General features: G+C 40.6%; 1 protein-coding gene across 11 annotated transcripts in view; it reads left to right on the forward strand.

The window, feature by feature from the left end:
* The window catches only part of NHSL1 (NHS like 1), a gene marked incomplete at its 5' end in the record, with an annotated part of 304,070 nt that overhangs the window by 187,710 nt on the left and 95,504 nt on the right, over positions 1–20,856 (forward strand). Inside the window, one exon of one of the 11 annotated variants that reach the window (XM_082405600.1) lies at positions 13,516–14,277. The exons of 9 other annotated variants lie outside the window; for them this stretch is intronic. In XM_082405600.1, the coding sequence (XP_082261726.1) occupies positions 14,262–14,277 (16 nt within the window). Of the gene's footprint in view, positions 1–13,515; positions 14,278–14,311; positions 20,048–20,856 lie in introns of those variants that run through there. One more of the 11 variants, XM_082405610.1, reaches the window with a different exon arrangement.

A 20,856-nucleotide genomic window follows, 5' to 3' on the forward strand; every position in this document is an offset into this window, starting at 1 on the left:
TCACTTGATTTTGGGGGTTTTGTAAGTAAACTTTAAAAAGAGAAAGTGAGAATAAATATATTTTATTGTTGTTACAATTCCTTTGCCTCTATTCCTGAAGGTTCTCTTTCACTTTGTAACTAGAAACACCTCAGCTAAAGTAGAAGCTGGGTATCTGGTGTTTCCGGATTACATTTTGAGATAAACCAGAATTCCTACCTGGACACAGGTGTGTATTGCTTCAGTCTTGAGTGGCTGGGGATTCTTTTGCAAAGAATACAGAAGTCAGTTTGAGTTTACCCTGGTGGGCGGTTGTTGGATTGGTTGCTCTGGTCATCTTGACTGGTGGTTATTTATTTACATGCTATTTTTTCACCAACGGAAAGTACATGGAGTGCTTTGACTTCCTGGAAAAAGAACTTTGATTTTCACCTTAAAGTAATTTTACTGCAGAGTTAATCAACACACTGTATTCCAACTATAAAAAGATCATTTAAGTCCTTTTCTTCCTTGCTAGCTTTCCACGTCCAATTCTTTGTCCTTAGGTATGAATGTCTGAATGTTGTTCTGTTCTAAGGACCCCAGTTCTGTTTGATTTGTAAGCAATTTTTGAGACAGCTTGTTGCATTTGGGATGTTCTTGTGTGCTTTAGGAAGCTGGAGAGTTTGGGATTGCTCTCCTTCAGTGTTCCTTTGGATCATCAGACCTTGGTTACTTCCCACACACTGGGGTATGCGTTAGTTTGTCCCGTGGATCTGTGTGCTCCTGTCATTGTAACTAGGGGAGAGTTATGTAACTGAGTTTAGAAATCCAAAAGGTTATGTTTCAATTCCAGCTAATAAAGGTCTGAACAAAAACACAATTGCTAAAGTTTCCTCTAGTTTATCTGAGAAAGTTAAGCTAAGTTTCTCTCCAATAAGTGTTTGTTTGGAATGGGAGAAAGAACCTTCTGTAGTAGACCTATGATGCGAATGTTGAGTTTTTCAGTGCCCAAGAAGTTTAATTATAGTTGTTTAAGTCAGTGACTTTCAAAAGTTTTGCCTGTGTCCAGAGTAACAAGTACACGTTACTTTTGTTCCTAGTCTATACAACGCATATAAACACACACATATATACACACACATACATTCATATACATATATACACACATTTGCATCTATATAAAATGAAACAAAAGCTTTGTGAAACTACTTACCTTTATTGCATGGCTACATGTGATACCCTCTCTTTTCTGTTCTGTTTTATTCTGTTGTATCTTATTAGACAGAAGACGTCAGTCCCGACCTACTAAACTGATTTTTATCACTACCTATTAGGTCACAACCTTTGACTGGCAAAATAATGCTTTCAGAAGACTTCACTTCTGGTGGTAGGGTTTTATTATGCTGTGTTCCAGATAGCTCCCTCACAAAGTTTCTGCAGCTAGTCCGTCATCGTATTACTGTTGTAGGAAGGCCTCGAACACCAGAAGTATCTTGAGGTGGAATGCAGATTAGTGATGCATCTCAGAAAAACCACCTGGTCTGAGAACTGAGCAACGCTGTTGAGCACCTGAGCATTCACTCACCATAGTAAGTCCTCTTCTAGGTTTCCCTCTGTGCCCCTCCCAGCCCAGGGCCATGCTGGTGGATAAGGGGAAATGCTTGAAAACTCGCAGGCAGGACTGAGCGATTTCCAGCATGGACCTTGCTGCCTGCTGGAGTACAGCTGTGCAGAGCCTGCTAATGCACTCCGTGCGTTACTTGCACCTGCTCACCGGCCCAAGGGAAAGCTCATGAATAGCAATGTCTGACGAATATCTGCCCTAATCTGGAGATTTCTCTGTCATTATGCTTACTGGCCTGTTGTGCATCCCCCATAGAGGAAAATTAGTTGAGAAATTCAGTCCATTAAACTTTACTTTCAAATGGTTGGACTCTACCCTGTATGTATCAGAGATCCTATGTCTGAACTGGAGGAAAAGCTGCATTTTCTTTGAAACAAAGTTATTGTAAAAAAACTGACGACTGGGGGCTTCCCTGGTGGCGCAGTGGTTGGGAATCTGCCTGCCAATGCAGGGAACACGGGTTCGAGCCCTAGTCTGGGAAGATCCCACATGCCGCAGAGCAACTGCCCCTGTGAGCCACAATTACTGAGCCTGTGCGTCTGGAGTCTGTGATCCGCAGCAAGAGAGGCCGCGATAGTGAGAGGCCCACGCACCGCGATGAAGAGTGGCCCCTGCTTGCCACAACTAGAGAAAGCCCTCGCACAGAAACGAAGACCCAATACAGCCATAAATAAATAAATAAATAAATAAATAAATAAATAAATAAAAACTGACGACTGATAAGAGATGCTTTTCTGAATTGTGTTCATATGGACTACATGTTAGCTTATATAAAACCTTAGAGGAAGATGTCTTTTATTATTTGTATTTCTGTATAACAGAAGCTTGCTTCATTCATAGTTCAGAATTCTAAAACAATTTAAAAAATGTTAATGAACGTCTTTCTAAAATTTGCTCTGCAGATAGAGTCTGTTTGCAGGTCATACTTTACCCAGTACTCACTCTGTACAGTCTCATTTCATTGTTCTGACAGTGGTGTGAGACGGGCAGGACGGTGTCGGTGGCGTTTACCTAACCCTTTTGTGCTGAGAAAGCTGTCCCTGAGAGATTAAGTGACTTGCCTGAAGCCTTAGAGATAATAATGGAATAGTTGGGTTTGAATTCACTTCTTATGACTTAGTCCCTCCCTCTCTGCATGACACTGTGCAGTATCTCTGCTCAATCCTCAGGACAATCGAAGGTTGAAGGTTGTTTGGATGCTGTGGTGTCACTGTGAATAGTCATTGAACCTTGTAAGTACCTGGTGACACCCTGGTGGTTATTGAGGTTTGTAAGGATCTTTGCTTTGGCATGAGGTGGGTCTCCACTGCCTGCTTCTTAGTCCACTTTTGCTGTAAGGCTGTGAGCTTTCTCTTTTCACCCACATAGTCGTGCCTGCCTCTTGTCCCCACCATTGTCTGCTCTGGGGTTTCTAATATGTTACCTTGTGTGGAGGGTCTGGACAATCCAGTTTATTACAACAGTAATGACCGGAGGATCATAATAAGATCCGAAACCACAGTCCTTGTGAGTATTGCTATCTGGTAGCACAAGTATGGCTATCTTGTGTCTTGGCCATATTTTGAGTGGTTGAGTGGTTGAGTTTTTCAGAAAAGTGATCTCTTAATAAGTGGGATGTTCTGTAATATGTAAATATGTTTTTTCCATGTTTATCTTCTTCTGTGGGATTTTTTTTTTTTTTTACTACAGTTAAATAAAGCACATGTTTGCATTAAGATATAGAGTTGTGACTATATTTGGGCATCCCAGTTCTTTTTGTAAATGTTAAATTTTAAACACATCTATAAAATCACTCTGAGTTTCCAAGTAGGATTACTGCATTGTTGCACTTAAGCAAGCATTGCTTTTCAGCTTTGGTCTCATCATTAACCACTTTCTCTAATGATGTGTTGAGTTCTCACTCGCCTCTCTTCTCTCTATCTGATAGCTGGACACCAAATATATTTTTTTGTTTTTCATGTGGTTGAAATGGCCTCTCCGTATCTTCACTTTCATATCTGCTTCTAAAAAAGTCAAAAGATGGTGACAATAAGACATGTTTCTATTATCTGAAATCAGTTCTACTCCACTAAACTTTTTTGGCCAAACACTTAAGTGACGTTTGATCCTCCTGAACACAAATGGGAGTTATATAAAATGTGACTGAAAAAGCTGATTTGTCTCTGCTTTTTCTGTGAATTTCTTAATAAACCACTAATACACCAATACTTGGAACTAATATGACCTTTTAATAGTCTCTGTTGAAATAGTCCTCATTTTGCAGCCTAGCCCTCATTTTGGCTCACAGTAATTGCTCAGTGAATGCTTTGATTTATACATAGGAGAGCTGCAAAAATGCTCGGGTGCAATTTGAATACATTGAAAATAGAGATGTAGAAAATACTTTTTTTCTATGACTCAAGAAATGAGGCTCAGAGAAAAGTAACCATTTCCAAAAGTATTGCTTTCTTTTCTCTCATTCTCCAAGCATAAGAGAATTGATAGAAGAAGCTCACTCCTGATATGAAAAGCTTTTGATATCCAAAATAGTTATTCTGTGCTGTGTTTGTAAAATCTCAGAGATGATGACAATTGTAAAGATGTCTTTCTTTTTGAATGAAGCGAAATTTCAAAGAATTCTGACTGTTCTGGGTATACCTAGAGAAACCAACTTTAGCAACTCTTCGAGAGAGAGAGCTTATTGAAGCGATGACCACATATTTTCTTCTCTCGGTGCCATTTGAGAGCATTTTAGTAAATATTTGTATATAGTTCCTAAATTGGAGTTATGAAGGTATCTAAGTAGAGTTACCTTAAAAAACAAAGCTAATCTGTCAGGACTCAAGGAACTTCCGAGATAGCCTTGTGTGACAGATGAGAAGTCGGGGTCCAGGGAGGTGAGTTCACTTGCTTTAAGACTTCACAACATGGGACTTCCCTGGTGGCACAGTGGTTAAGAATCCGCCTGCCAATGCAGGCGACACGGGTTCGAACCCTGGTCCGGGAAGATCCCACATGCTGCGGAGCAACTAAGCCTGTGCGCCACACCTACTGAGCCTGCGCTCTAGAGCCCGCGAGCCACAGCTACTGAAGCTCACGCACCTAGAGCCGGTGCTCCGCAACAAGAGAAACCACTGCAATGAGAAGCCCGCACCCCACAACAGAGTAGCCCCCGCTCGCCGCAGCTAGAGAAAGCCCGTGCGTAGCAACGAAGAGCCAATGCAGCCAAAAATAAATAAATTAAATAAATTTTTTTTTTTTTTAAAAGATCTCACAAAGAAGAGCAGTCCAGTTAGGCTGTGCCCTTGTGTCCTTTTCTTCTCTTTTAAATGGTGTTGAGACTGTGTTCCTTTCTATCAGTTTCTTTAATTTTGACATTCCTGACTGCCCTATGAAGGTCAAGTGACAGATTTCTCTGTTGACCTTCCAGAGCAGGTTTTGGAAGCTTTTCACCCACTCTAAATAGATGTGCCGAAGACAAGCAACTTACTGGTGATGGCAAAGGCAAAAGAGGGACAGCATCGACGCTGGAAACAGGCTCTCCTGTGTCACTTTTACTCTGCTTACACAAGCAAAATTCATTCAGGTTTGAAAGAATTGAAGGAAAAAAAAAAAAACCCCAAACCAACAGAAAACCCCAAGGGTCTCAGCCTGCAGCCTTTCCTTTGTATGAGCTGAAGTCCTTAGAGACGGTTGAATAACTTAATAGAGTCCTCAGAAGCACACCTGCCTTGAGAGAAATAAGTGCATTTTAAAACTGTGAACTTAGTATTCTGTTTTTTGACAGAGAAACTTTTTCCTCTTGAGGAACTGTAGATTTTTATTATCCTTAATAGCTGAATTTGCAGAGATGTGTTAAATAAAAATAGAACATGAAGTAAATGCCAGCTATTTCCATCAACAGAATTGTAGGTGACTTTTATTAGAACTTTACTGATGTTAAGTGAAGAAAGAGGGAAAGAGAAAAGGAGAGAGAGAAGGGGGGCAGGAAGGGAGAGAGGAAGAGGTAAAACAAAAATAAAAATGGAAAAAGCGCGGATCTGTTTGTCTTGATCAAAGAGGACGATCAGAAAAGAGCTGTTTCTGTGGGATACTCTGTCCTCTGTGGATCTTGTAACTCTGTGATTATCTTGCCCTGTGGCAAGACGCCACCCTGAAATTGGTCTGCCAATTTGAAGAATCATTTTCTTGCTTATTTTTAAACTCCTAAGGACAGGGAAAAAGACTGAAGGAGCCTAAATGCTGTGGTTTCCTCAAACCGTTATTGTTGTAAATCCTATGGGTCCTGAAATAGCTTGCTATTCCTGAAGTTTCAAACTGCCCGATTGCTCAGAAGACTTGGCAGTTGAAAGGGAAATGATTAGCTCTTTCCTTTAAGCGCTGTCCCCAAGGTTTAAGTGGGTCAAAATTGAAGAATGTGGTGATTTCAGAAATAAACTACCTTTTTTTTAAAATTTCTTAAATTAATTAATTAATTTATTTATTTTTGGCTGTGTTGGGTCTTCGTTTCTGTGCGAGGGCTTTCTCTAGTTGCGGCAAGCGGAGGCCACTCTTCATCGCGGTGCGCGGGCCTCTCACTATCGTGGCCTCTTTTGTTGCGGAGCACAAGCTCCAGACGCGCAGGCTCAGTAGTTCTGGCTCACGGGCCTAGTTGCTCCGCGGCATGTGGGATCTTCCCAGACCAGGGCTTGAACCCGTGTCCCCCTGCATTAGCAGGCAGATTCTCAACCACCGCGCCACCAGGGAAGCCCTAAACTACCTTTTTTAAATGGAAATTCTCTAGTTCTCCATACAGAGCTTTGAGTTTTTCAAATATTTTCTAAATAAAAAATGAAATATTTTAAATTTATAAATCTTAAGTCACTTAAACATTAGATTATTTGATTATCTATGCAGAAATTATCAGGAGCCTGGGCATTTTAACTTGGTGTCTTCCTTTTAATGTTTACGTTTTTGCTTGATGATTAAAAGTAATTATAGTCCAGTAACTCTCTCTGGTTATGGGCTTATGTTTTACTAACAAGTAAATTGTGGCAGAACTTGTGTTCCTTCTGGTTGGCTGGTACATGATCTTGAATACTGTTGATTTGTAGTCTGACTTCTCTTTAGAATGATTTAGGATGGTGATTTTGTGGACAGAAGAGTTGCACCTGTTTCTAGAGTTGAAGGTTGGCTATTGTTTTAACTTCCTCCCATTACTCAGATGCTTAGGAAAAAATGATACAAATGACCTCTTTATTTTAGTTTGGTTGGGTTTTTGTGGGGAGGGTTGCCATTGATTTGTATATTTTGGGAGTCAGTCCCTCCACAGGCACATTGATGAAATATATAGCATGAAAGGTTATGAGTTTATTTTGATGTGTTTTAACCTAGACTCTCCAAAATATAATATGTACGTATTTGGCACACTGACAATGGCAAAACTTTAAGAGGATGAAATTTACACTCTAGTGGTTTTATTTTTCTCCTATAATACATTCCATTATAAATTCACCAAGAAAGGGGATCTGGGGTCATTATTATGACATCTTTTGGTGTCCTCCCTCCAGCTGGACACACTGACCTCAACATTCTTGTATGGATACTTCCAGAAAAATTCTTGAGTGAGAGAAGGAAAAACTGCCTTCTGAGTTTGCTCTGATGAACTTGCCTTGAGAGAGAATGGTATCTGTGTTTGTGGGTTTGAAAATGAGGCCTCCTTTGGACTATTAGTTTAAAGAAATGATGATTTATAAAAATTCCACCATAAGTTCAACTATTCAGTAACTATTATTTAATGTTGAGTTTTAGTACAATTGTATGTGGGGAAATAATATCTATTTATTTAATTTTTAAAGAATATGTTAAATATTTTTATGACTTTTCATAGGAATCATTATGCTCTTGGATAGATATCTCATGCAGGTTTTATACACTCTCCACTATTTACTTTTGGGTGAAATAGTAGAGTGATAATTCTGGTTTATGCTATAAGCATTGATCATCTCTTGTGTTCCAGGCACCTCACAGGGCACTGGAGGTTAGGTGTGAATGAGCAAGTCCTTATTTCGAGGAGCTCTCATTTTAGGTGGGCAGACAGAATTGTGACACCATCATAGCTACATAAATAAAGCTGGGGATTCTGCTCGGGGAGAGGAGCGAGGTCAAGGATGGGCTTCAGAGAAGTAAAAAAACAGGCTGTGGGGATGGGGGCTGTATTCCAAACAAAGACAGTAATAGTCTGATCCAGGATAGTGCAGGTATGAGACCATATGGGATATGGAACAAAGCCTACAGATGGGGCCGCTGAAAGGAATATGGCCGGAAACTTTGGGGAAAAGAATTGAGTTCAAGTCCAAATTTATTGCTAGATGAGGAGTTCGGGATTTATTCTTGTGTTTTTTACATAAGTGGAAACATGATTTCTTTTTTTTTTTTTTCTCCCCTAAGAGGGAGAATGGAGCACTAAGTGCTCTTTTGGAAAGATGTAGTAGGTATAACGGTGGATTAAGAGGTCAGACTTAGAAAGAAAAAATAAACTATTATAAAGGAATATTGTCACTTGAAGAAACATCTTAGCCATCAGCACTACCTTTTGAAGCTCCATCAGGCTGGATGAATGGAGCAAGGTTTCACAGTAAAGGCTCCTTTCTGCTGCCATTGCCTAGGAGGCATACTGTGCTCCTACATGGGCTAGACTGGAGCCCCGTGGACAGCAATGGAGTCAAGGCAACTCTGCACATCTAAGGGAGATCAGGAGAGGCTGTAAGATGATCTAAGCTAAGAGCTCAGGTCAACTTGGACACTCGTTCTTACATTCCCTAGGGAAATAGAACCAGAGGGGCCCAAGGGTTCTTAAAAAAAGAAAAATGAAAAAAGAAAAAAATCAAATCATTTGGGTGTTAGAAGAGCTAGGGTTCCATGAATGAGATTAGAGACAAATTTCATGATAAGGAACCAAATGAGGGCTTCCTTCTTGGTTGTGATGTCAAGAAGTCTAGACTTAGACTTGGCTCTGAAGGAAAAAAAAAAAAAGGAAATAACTAAGAACTGGCTCAGGAGAATATATTTTAAAATGGCCAATTAAAGCAGAACTTCCATGATTCCAGGAGGAAATACAGTGATGCGAATGAGGCTACCTGAGGCCAGAAGCCACTGAAGAGCCCCCAGTGCAGTATTTACAGGGTGCCTTGGAGCTTCATAGTTGGTTTGTGTTCAGCACAAAGTAACCTGTCTTTTTAACGAGCCAGGACTGAAACGTCTCCTGAGAGAAAAGTGACTGCAGAGAGGATGAAGGTTGCCTTTGGGATCAAGTAGGTCAGCCCTGGCTGCAGAGTGCAGAAAAATCAAACAGGGTGCAGGGTCTGATGATGTTAGGAGGGGGAAGAGTCTAGAACAAAGTCCTGTGTGCCGGATTTTCCAGTGATGAACCAAAACTGCCTACAGAGGTGGCCAGACTAGAGTACTACAACCAGTAGTAGCTTAAACTAGCCAGCTTAAAGTTATAAGGCTGTCATTTTTTTCCTTCTTTCTCTTGGCTCTGTGGTAGTAATAAATATACAGAAAAACTCAGACTGAGTCTCTCTCTCTTCTGAGAAATTCAGAATATTGGTAAGAACTGAAGTATCCTAGCACAGTGGATAAGATGGGAATGACTAACACTTTGGTAAGATGTTCAGAGAGTGCCATTCAGCCTTGGCCACCAGAATGGCTTCTTCTGTGGTCATTCTCATATAAGCAGCACCAGAGGGTTTCAGCATCTTCAGTTTCTGGCAGTATAGGGGGAAATGGGAGCACTGGTGTTTGGGAATATGTCTTCAGTCTCCTCTGACTTCTAAAGCACTGAGGTATGCCTAAAGATATAGGTATGAAAACAGGCCTTGCCTGATTGAATACCTTTCTAGTTGATGCGAAACAAACCCTCGAATGGGTACGGAAAAGGGTTTTTCCATCTTTTTCTGACTTTTTTGGGTCAGAGTCAAAATCAGGATGCATAAAGAAAAATATGGTTTGCCTGTTTTTCTTGTAATCTTGTTTTTTGTTTTGCCAGGAACAAAGAATTTTGAGCCCATCTAGACTCATTCACTATATGCATTATGCAAATTAATTCCGAATTTACCCGCATCCCCATTATTTTATTGAAACCAAACAAACTTTTTTAGCAGGCAAATGAAATAGCACTGGAGTGGTTTGGAAGACCTGAGCATCTAAACATTTTTGGCTGTACGTGTGGCTGCCACTCCCTCTGACCGAGACAATGATATTAAACTTGAACATGATGCAGGATGTTGTAATCCTACAAGGGAGAGAAGTGGTTGGGCTCTAAGGTCATGGTTGGCAAAGGCAAGACCTTTGTTCTGTCCAGAGGGCTGTAAATTCTGCGAGCGAGCATCATGCTTGGCCCGCTCCCTTCACGCAGGCTTCCTAGGGATTTAGTTTTGTTTTTTTTTTAATTAAAAAAACTATGTTAGCTTTATTTTTTTTTATTATTTTGTTTTTTTTTTTTTTGGCTGCGTCGGGTCTTAGTTGCAGCACGCAGGATCTTAGTTGCGGTACGCGGGCTTCTCTCTAGTTGTGGCGTGCGGATTTTCTCTCTCTAGTTGTGGCTCGTGGGTTCCAGCGCCCGTGGGCTCTGTAGTTTGCAGCATGCGGGCTTTCTCGTTGAGGCACGCGAGCTCAGTAGTTGTGGCACGCAGGCTTAGTTGCCCCTCGGCATGTGGGATCTTAGTCCTCTGACCAGGGAGCGAATCTGAATCCCCTGCACCGGGAGGTGGACTCTTTACCACTGGACCACCAGGGAAGTCCCCTTAGGGATTTAGTTTTGACTTTCACTAGCAGTGATCAGTGGTGGTAGATAATAATAATTTTTTTCTTCTAGTTTTATTGAGATATAACTGACATTACAGCACTGGTGTACAGCATAATGGTTTGCCTTACATACATCATGAAATGATTAGCACAATCATCTCATGTAGATAGAACATTAAGGAAATAGAAGAAAGATGTTTTTTCCTTGTGATAAGAACTCTTGGGATTTACTCTGGACAACATTCATACTCACAGCAATGTTAATTATATCTCTCATGTTGTACATTACATCCCTGGTGCTTATTTATCTTACAAGTGGAAGTTTGTACCTTCTGACCACCGTCATCCAGCTCCGCCTCCTCCCCACCCCACTGCAACCTTCTGGTAACCAGAAATCTGATCTCTTTTTCTATGAGTTTGTTTGTTTTTGGAGTATAATTGACCTGCAGAACTATGTTAGTTCCTGGTACACAACATAGTGATTTGATATTTCTATGCATTTCAAAATGATCACTGTGGTAAGTCTAGCTATCATCTGTCACCATACAAAGATATTATATAATTATTGACTATATTCCCCACACTGTACATGTCATACCTGTGACATTTATTTTGTAACTGAAAATTTATACCCCTTAATCTCCCTCACCTATTTCTCTCCTCCCTCCACCCCCAGATAATAATTTTAATGAATAGTTCTTATTCTTTTTTCCTAGTTTAAACAGTGTGCCTTTTCAGGTTTTATTTCTCAAACCTATTGACAGTTGTTTGATGGTGAAACAAGGGATTTATTTTTTAAAATAATAATCTTTTGATATTAATAAAAGCCTATTCCATTTCCACTGCTTGTGTTTAATGCTGTGACTTTTCAGATGATGATACCTATATTTCGCTAATCAAACAGAAGATGGTATTTGTATTGTTTAGCAGTGTTATATCATGGAAAGATTTTTTTTTTTCAGTAAAAATTTAGCCATAGTAAGTACAGTGATATGGGGAAAATAGGCTTTAAGCCCTTGTGATCATAAATTGAAGTCTGTTTAAAAAGAAAAAAAAAATATCATACCCCTTCTCCAACAGTTGCTACCTTGCTAAATGGATTCGTTTCCTTGAGCTGTTGTACCAGAGTACCACAAATGGGGTTGCTTAACACAACAGAAATTTCTTCTGTTCTGGTTCAGGAGGCCAGAAGTCTGACATCAAGGTGCCTGCAGGGCCTTGCTCCCTCCCAAGGCTCAGGGAGAAAATCCTTCCTTGCCTCTTCCAGCTTCTGATGACTCTAGGCATTTCTTGCCTTGTGGCCACGTAACTCTAATCCTTGCCTCTTCACATGGCCTTCTCTGTGTGTCCTTTTCTATCTCTTCTAAAGACACTGTTACTGTCCTTAACACCACCCTAATCCAAGATGTCATCTCATCTTGATCCTTATCTCAAGCATGCCTACAGAGACTGTATTTCCAAATAAGGTCACATCCTGAGGTTCTGGGTAGACAGGAATAGGGCGGTGGGGCGGGGGGAAGAGAGACACTATTCAACCCATTACATTAAATTATAGATGTTTTAACCTGTAGCTTGGTTAGACGGTAATAGGCAAGAAGCTGTCATTGATCATTATCAATTTTGCATATTCTTCTATTATATAATTATTATATAACTTATCACATTGTATTACAGTTATTTATTTACCTACTTGCCTCTTGCATTAAATCATAAGAAGGCAAAGATTGTCTTTTTTCCTGATATAATGCACCTAACAAAATGGTTATTTATGTTATATTAATATACATATCTACATATGTCACAGCAAAAAATTAGTGGAGTAGGTTAGAAGGATAGAATCTTAGAGTAATTTAGTCCCTACCTTCAATCCGCACCTTTACAGGTCAGGAATTGCTCTAGAGACCAGCTAGATAAGCCTACAGATGTGGCTACAGTCATGTTCTCTTTACTTTCCAATTCAGTGTTCTTTCTAGCACATCAAATCATCTCTATATTAAAAGGTTTAACTGTGAGTATTCATAGAGTGCTGTTAAAAGCATGCCACCACCCCAAACCCTGTGTACTAACCTATGTTCAGAAGACTTAACTCTCCAGGGTGTAGAATTTCTCTCGCTGTGTACAATTTTAAAGGTTGAATCTAACCCACAAGAATACTTTCAGGAATATCTTTGCAATTCATACATTGCATAGAAGACCACTTGAGATAGGAAAGGATGAAGAATGACTCCGACCATCTGTGGGGAGGGTCACATGTTGAGATGGGAAAGGCTGAATCAGGTGGTTCGACTTTGATCTTGAGGCAGCTGCTACTTAGTTGAGCAAATCACTTCATCTCTGAACCGGTTTCCCCAATGAGACGAGCTGGTTCCTTCCAGTTCTGTTCTAAGAGTTAATATCACTGTTTGTCATTCCACATGCGGGTTTCTTTTCATCCCAACTAGCTTCTGGCTAAGAACCTCTTCCATTTCTCTGTGGTCATGGCAACTAGTACAGTGACTTCCTCACGGTAGGGAACTTATTAACCAGGCCCTGCTAGAGATACTGGAAGGTGAGGAGCAGAAACCCAACTAGGCTATGCTGAACCTCATGTCGAAAGCCAAAAGACTCAGAGCATCCATCGTATGTCGCCAGGGCTGCAGCAAGCACCCCAGGACACAGACAGACAGATAGGTTGGTTCTGAGTCAGTTTCCTGTATCCTGTGGAGTCGAAAGGAAGACCTGCACACAGCAATGGGCCTTGTGAACAATGGTCACTTCCTGTGACCAGGAGAGTCGGAGGGCGGGGGTGGCCACTCACGGTTCAGACAGCACTTTCAGGCAGGGTGCTCCCGAGGCCACATCTGTAGACTGTTTCTCTTCAGATCTGCAATAAAACTCCTTCTCTCCCTTTTTAACCTGTGTTAAAGAGTTTACAGTAAAGTAAACCTTGAACTTGCAAGAGTGAATTTAGCTTTCCCGTGGAGGGGGAGATAAGTAATACTCTGCTTATGGGTACAATAGCGTTGGATATTCACATACTCCGATGCCAACTTAACTATATTAATCTTTGTTTCCTCGTGTGAAAAATGGCAGTGCCATAGAAGTTTTAAAAAACCCTCCACACGCAGGAGGGAGGGGATATGGGGATATATGTATATGTATAGCTGATTGACTTTGTTGTAAAGCAATTATACTCCAATAAAGATGTTTAAAAAAATTTTTTTAATTAAACAATAAATAAATAACCCTCCACGTTTTTTATCCTAACACACAAGTATATTAATAGTAGTAGTAATAGTGGTAGTCGACACTTTTGTAGTGCTTTTACTATTTGTCTGGCACTGTTTTGAGCACGTCACACATAATCCACCCATTTATGTAGACTCAGCTGTGTGCACAATTTCATATCATAATGTTCAGTGCTAATTCTGTACCAGTATATGAGTTGTTCCACATCAGAAAAAAAGAGTGTGACTAGCAAAAGAATAATGATGTCAAAGAATAGTTGTGAGAATTAATAGCAAACAGTGAAACCGAATCGAGCGATTTCTTTTTTGTGTTGTGGGTCACGTGAGCTGCCCCATCTGCTGCAATGGAAAATGCTGAGAGATAAGAGAAACAAACGGGCTGGCTCTCGTGCTGCCCCGCACTGGACCACACGAATATCGACTGCTCACCCCCGGCTCCCCTCACTTTCCAAGATGATCCTGGCTGATTCCAGGGTGTGAAACTCCGTATGAAAGATAGGGAGGTGTCAGCAGCTCAGCCCAGAAGGCTGGGGATTGGGCAGTGGCTTCCTGTAATCCCAGGCGCTGGCTGACTGCCCCGCTCTTGGCAGTGAGGGCTGGGAGGTGGGCTGGGAGACAGCTGTGCTAGCACTGCCGCCTGCACCGGCCCGTGGAGCACTGGCCCCTCATGGAACTGCCTCACTATGTTCTGCCTGAAAGGTGAGGGGGCTTGGGGCCCACTGGGGTGGTGAAGCTACGGTTAGAAAAATGTTCGTCTGGCATCAGAGTCTAAATCCCAGGGCTAGTTCTCTTAGAATCAGAGTTTGAGGGAGTTTTGTTAAGCATGAAAGTGAAAAAGTCATTGTTCTTTTTTGGTTGCAAACAGGAAGAAAGACCTCCTGCTGGGGAGATGGAATTTTTCTTTTAGACAGAGAGGATATTTCTCTGTTTGGATGCGTTTTGGATGTGTTTTGTCATAGGCAAAAGTAATTAAAAGTTTAGAATGAAAGGAAACTTAATAGTCTAAGTGGGAATGGTTTACAGCTGTAGTATGAGTCCTGTTAGAGAAGTTTCCATGCGATGAGTCGCTTGTGTAAAGGGTTAGAGTGAATAGAAAGGGGGAAGCGATTCTGTTGCTTTCGGCTTTAACGTGTGAATCCAGGAATTAAACTAATTTTACCGTAGAACAGACTTCTCGTTCTAGCTATGTGTGTATGGGTATAGTGCTTTGGGAAGCACTGGAAGATGGGCAATATATGAATATATGTAGTGATTCCCCCATCAGTTGGAGAGTATTTTCTCTTTTTAGGCACTTATTTTTTTCTTCAACACTATTTTTCTTCCAACTCTTGTCATAATGTAATTAATTTAAGCATTTAAGAATGTGTTTCTTGATGAGATTGTTGGAATGAGGGAGTTAAAATGAATTTCCTTGGAACCAGAGTAGACTATTTTGTTCATATCTTTCAGTGTATATCATTGTGTTGATGCGAAATTCTTGATGGCTTTTCAATTTTGGGAAAGAAAGTGGCCCTGGCTTGCTCTGCTGATTTGCCCCTTTGTCCTGAGTCTATGACTGAAGTGTAGACCAGGGTTCTGTAGTCTCAGCCTTTACAGATTTAACCCTGACACCTTAAAAACCACCAAAGTCTTTAATATTAAACTTTGAGTTTGGGTTGTTTGTTTATATGGTTGGTATAAATTTGATCAAATCGACGGGGTAAAAGCAGAAAAGAACATCACATCTTTCTCTCCCTAAGAATTCAACTAGGGGCTTCCCTGGTGGCTCAGTGGTTAAGAATCCACTTGCCAATGCAGGGGACACGGGTTCGAGCCCTGGTCCGGGAGGATCCCACATGCCGCGGAGCAACTAAGCCCGTACACCACAACTACTGAGCCTGTGCTCTAGAGCCCACGAGCCACAACTACTGAGCCAGCGTGCCACAACTACTGAAGGCCGCACGCCTAGAGCCCGCCGCAACTAGAGAAAGCTGCACACGGCAACGAAGACCCAATGCAGCCCAAAATAAATAAAAAATAAATAAATTTATTAAAAAAAAGAATTCAACTAATTCTTACTCTAAAGTGTATCTAGTTGCAATGGATTTCTAAGAAGCCCCATCAGCAGAAATGAATTTGAATATTTCTGAAAAATAATTTTAGGTGAAATGAGTTACAGGCTTTCCTGATGCTTTCTCAAAAAACTGTTTGCTCAAAAAAAAAGTGTAACTATGAAGAGCCAAAATTCAGTATCATTGGATGAGTGTGCCTCCTAACCGAGTTGTCATTTCCCCAGCTGAAATCATTATGATCTAATGACAGCTTCCGGTTTAGGATTTTTAATTGAATGCAGGTGTGGAATTGTTGCAGGGCATGACTTCCGCCGCTTCAGCGTGTTTGCCTCCACCCATTCCCATCACAGCAATTTCATTTTATTAAAGAATCTATCAATTTCATGGACTCTTAGTTTCCGAGGTAACTTGGGAGATTTTAGAAGGTCAAGTGAATGGCATGTGATGACAACTGAATGCTTTGATGCTGAAGTGTGTGTTCTAATCAGGACTCCACAATCCCTTTTAAAAAAAAAAACAACCCACTTTCCCATCTCCCAGCAGCCAGGACAACAGTTGACATTTTGCTCTCTTCCTGTGATTTATAGCCTCTTGATTTACAATAATGATTTTTAGGTTGCCCTCTGTCCTACATGTGAGGCCAACGCAAGATAAAGTCATGGTGAGTGAGATTAAACACAGGAATATTAAGGGCTGCTTGTGTTGCTTTGTGTTCTTACTGCATTTGTGTTTCCCTCTGTTGGAGGCTTTTTCAGAGGACTTCATTAATTGGCCTGTTTCTGTGGCTCCCTGAGGTCCTAGGAACTATTGGTTATGATTAGCGTGGGTATTAAAGGAAGCATGATTGCCCTTCTTTTGGGTTCAGTCGTGTCTTTGTGTATTTCTTTTAATTGTTGAAGAAAACACATCAGACAGCCTCCCACATGGATGCAGGGTTTCCTCTTCTCCATTTATACTACTATTTTTCTGAAGTCATGTCTACTCAGCTTTTGGTCAATTTGGTGCTAGAAAAAGTGCCTTCTTGGAAGAGAGATGTCATCTTTGTCACTGTTGTTGGCTATAATAGCTCGTATAGTTACAATCACCCTCTACTGTTGTCATTGAAGTAACTCGGATACATTCATTCCACCCACGTTTGCTTCCTATGGGCAACATCTGAGCTCCCAGTCTCTGGGAAGATGTTCTCTCAAGTTCTGCCAAGGTCCCTGTCGTTAACAAAGCCGAGGTGTGTTGTTCCTTCACCGTGTAATCAGCAGTCTGGGAAGTGAGTTTCCAGCCAGTCAAATAATATGATTCGCAGGAAACTACCATGCATATATTGTATACCATTCATGGATGACTTTATTCAAACAATTAGAATAAAATATTTTTACCTCCAAAACTGCATGGAACATAATTAAGTTTCTCCGAGACGATTCAGAAAATGCAGATTTCTTAATTACAGTGCACCAGCTTCATCTTTATAAATATTAATTATCTTTTCAGTACATCTCTAACTCTGAAGACTATCCTTTTCTTTTAATTTCCAATCTATCACAGATAAGTATTTTGTAAAACATAAAATCACATGCTGTGGGCTGTCACCACAATGTCAAACAGGTGTAATAAAGTTCTTAAACATTTTATTTCGTTTCCTATAGTAATCTTACTGTAGACTGGTAACAAAGCGTTGGCACTTGTAAGTAGACAAATCTGTATAGTTAGTAGACACTTCTGTATTAGTTTCCTAGAGCTGCTATAACAAATTACCACCAAGTGAGTGGCTTAAAACAGGAATTTCTTCTTTCAGTTCTAGAGGCTAGAGTGTGACCTCAGGTGCTGGCAGGGTCTTGCTCCCTGTGAAGTCTCTAGGGCAGAATCTTTCCTTGCCTCTTCCAGTTTCTGGTGGCCTCAGGTATTTCATGGCTTGTGGCAGCACCTATGCCTCTGTCTCCACATGGCCTTTCTACCTGTGGGTCTCTCTGTGACTCTCTGTCACTTGATTTTCTTATTAGGACACCTGTCATTGGATTTAGGGTCTACCCTAATCCAGTATACGACCTCATCTTAACTGACTACATCTGCAGACTCTACTTCCAAATAAGGTCACATTCTGAGGTTCGCAGTGGACATGGATTTTGGGGGGGGACATTAGTCACCCTATTAGAATGGACCATGCATAGTCACATGGATTGAGAGTAGCATTCTAGGCGGTGTATTTAATGGAGAGCTGTAAGAATGGCTGTCCAGTGTAGCTGCTGTGATGATGTATTTGAAATGTGTAGCATTGCAAGTTTGACAAGTTTGTATGTGTAGGTAGAAGGGTTGAATGTACCCACTACGATCAGTCATGCAAAAGAAAATGTTGCCTTTTTATTTCCTATAAAGGATCCAGTTTCCTTCATGTACTCTGATCCTGCTGAGACGGGGAAAAACAAAAAACAAAACTGAACTTCAGTTCACTGCAGTCAACTCACTGTGAGCCAAAAATTTAAACAGTTGCATTAGCTAGCTCAGGCTGTGGGATGAATCGGTCTCTCAGAATTCTCCTATTATCTCCTTCTCTCCAAAGTTGATTCTGTTAAGTTCCTCCCTTATTAATATAACAGAAGTGATGCATGCTAAGTTATGTACTTTTGAATCGTTGACTTTCTCATTACCTAATTTTTGAAATGTTAAAGCAGGATGCTTCCGTGTAGTTGCGTTTAAAACATAAGGTATTTTTTAGTGTCCTCACTCTTACTATGGAAAGGATTAATACATACATCCTTTTGTACTCTTAAGAATAATTTCAGTACGTTTCGTGAGAATCGTGAATCTTAATTTCTGAATTTAATATTGATTTTACCTGGCCTGCATTCTCTCCAGGGATTTAAACCTGGCTTTGGGGTTGGACTAGATTCTTTCCCTTACTCTCCTCTTACTGTCATCCAAGATCCAGAAATTGAGTTTCATGGATTGGAAAAGTGGTGCATTCTGTAGAGTGGGTGTATCCCAGCTGCCTACATACTCAGCATGGTAGGGTCCTGTCTGCATCCTTTTCTGCTTCACAAGTTACAGATTTAGGAAAGCCTTTAGGTTGTCCAATAATAGCAGAGTTATGTTGGAGATTACAGCTATGAACTATGTCAGGCATGTATTTCTGTTCCCGAGAGGGCAGTTCATCGTAGAAATTCAGCTCTGTCCTTCCTCCTCGTGCACCCTGGAACAGATCACGGGCCTCTTTCCAGTTGTCTCGTGTATGTTGTACATGTAAAAGAATTCCTTAGATTCTTTTCTTGGCAGCATTTGGAAAATAATGTCTGGAATCAGAAACAGATTTGTTATTTCTGTGCTGAAACAAGTGCATTTTTCAAGTTAGCAAGCAACCATTTGCTCTGGAAGGTTCCACACCCCTTCTTAAATCCAGTAATAACCTGTCAAGTAAGTGTTGAGCAAAGTTTATGCAATTTTACTATTTGATTCTGAGCATCATTTTAAAAGGCTTGAACAATCAAAATGCAAAGTGACCCTGGGAATATTGCATCTGTGTGAATCTGGACATTTCATTATCATACATTCAGATTTTGAGTTTTACTTAAATTAGGAGCAGCCTTTAGGACCATAGTCCTGCAAGCCTTTCCTCCTTTCATTTAAAAATTGCATATAATTGCTAGCTGATAACCTATAGCTACCAAGAGGAATTCACATTTGCTAAATCTGCAATTTAAAGTAGCACTTTTAATAAACACACTGATGATATCATGCATTTTTCAAACTGGCGGGCAAAGCCCTTGAAATTTAATAAACCAAACAAAGCTAGCCCTTTATTTCCTTTGTCTTTCCCTTGAAAACTTTCTCATGCTTTCCAGTTCTCTTTCTTCCTTCCACTACTGATCAAAATCTTGCTTTTACATATGTTGCAGTAGAAGCCAGGTCACTGTGCTGAAGAGGTGATATAATAAAAACTAGGAGATGCCATCCTTAAGGAATGAAAGAGCAGTTAACAGAGCTTTGCTGCCTGAAGCGCGCAGGGCTGGGGGGTCTGCTCGTCTGTGGAGCATGCTCTGTGCGAGGATAGTGCCCTGGGTGATTTGGTGGAACTGAATCAAATGACTTGAATTACCAAAAGCTTTGGCAGAGGTTTCCGTTAGATTCTCCATTTGAATATCTCCTGTCCCGTTTTTACCTATTTTTGTTTTCTTTATTTGCTGATTTCCGTGTCTCTTTTTTTCTAGTTTTTCCCTCTCCTCCTCCTCTGATTGCTCATTGAGGGGGCTGTGTTATACCTAAGCCGGATTGAACTCCCTCTAGTTACGAAGGTGCAGATCAGTAATCTGCACACGCGTTAGTAAAGGTGATAGTTAATAGACGAAGGCAGATGGACCAGTGTGATAAAGGCAATTTACCACTCAGGACATCGTGTCACCACCATCAGCCAGGCACAGAGGTATGCAGGGGTATGTATTTTTCTATTTTAAACATCAGCAGAAAATACTGCTGGAACAACCTAAGGGCCTTTAAGCAATTAATAGCTTTTTTTGCATGATTGAACGTATTGGGGACGCAGGGTAAGAAGATGGATATTCCTAGATTTGAAAAACGTCCATTGTTTTATAAAATCATACATAGCAGTTGGATTTGAAATTAAGAGGTCTTCATTTGACAGGCAGTAGTATAATGACAAACTATTGGCTATCATATTAGCAACGTCCATTCTCCATCTGCTGATTATGTCATGTTTATCGGGTTTTGTTAACTTAAATTGGGTTTAGAATTTGTATTGCTGTTACTGTCAAAATGTGGCTAATACTGAGAGCCATTGAGACAAAGGCCATGCTGGCTTGAATGAGGATTTAATTTGGGGGGTGGGCTTGCATGATAAGAGCAATGTGAGTGCTCGTCTCCACTTCTGCATTGGAATGTCTTCTTATAACAAAAAGATATAAATAACATAAATTGAGCTTTAGGAACTGGGAGTTGAAATATAGTTTAAGTGAATTTATATTTAAGTGGAGTATAAAGGGTTTTCAAAGGTCAGATTATGTATTACATGTTTGTTCTTGAGAAATTTGGCAAGAGGCAAGACAGCACTTGGAAACAAAAGAGAAAAGTTCCCTCCTCTGATGACCATAAGAGGACATCTATGCTCCTTATGGTTTTATTTCACTGAGTGAAACTGTGCAAGCTTTGGAAACTTTTAGAATGAAAGTTGGGACACGTGCCTCTGCTGTCTGATATGTGGAGGGGGAGGGGCGGAGGGATGCCC

The sequence above is a fragment of the Balaenoptera borealis genome, assembly GCF_965194805.1.
Source record: "Balaenoptera borealis genome assembly, chromosome: 9".
NCBI lineage: Eukaryota > Metazoa > Chordata > Mammalia > Artiodactyla > Balaenopteridae > Balaenoptera > Balaenoptera borealis.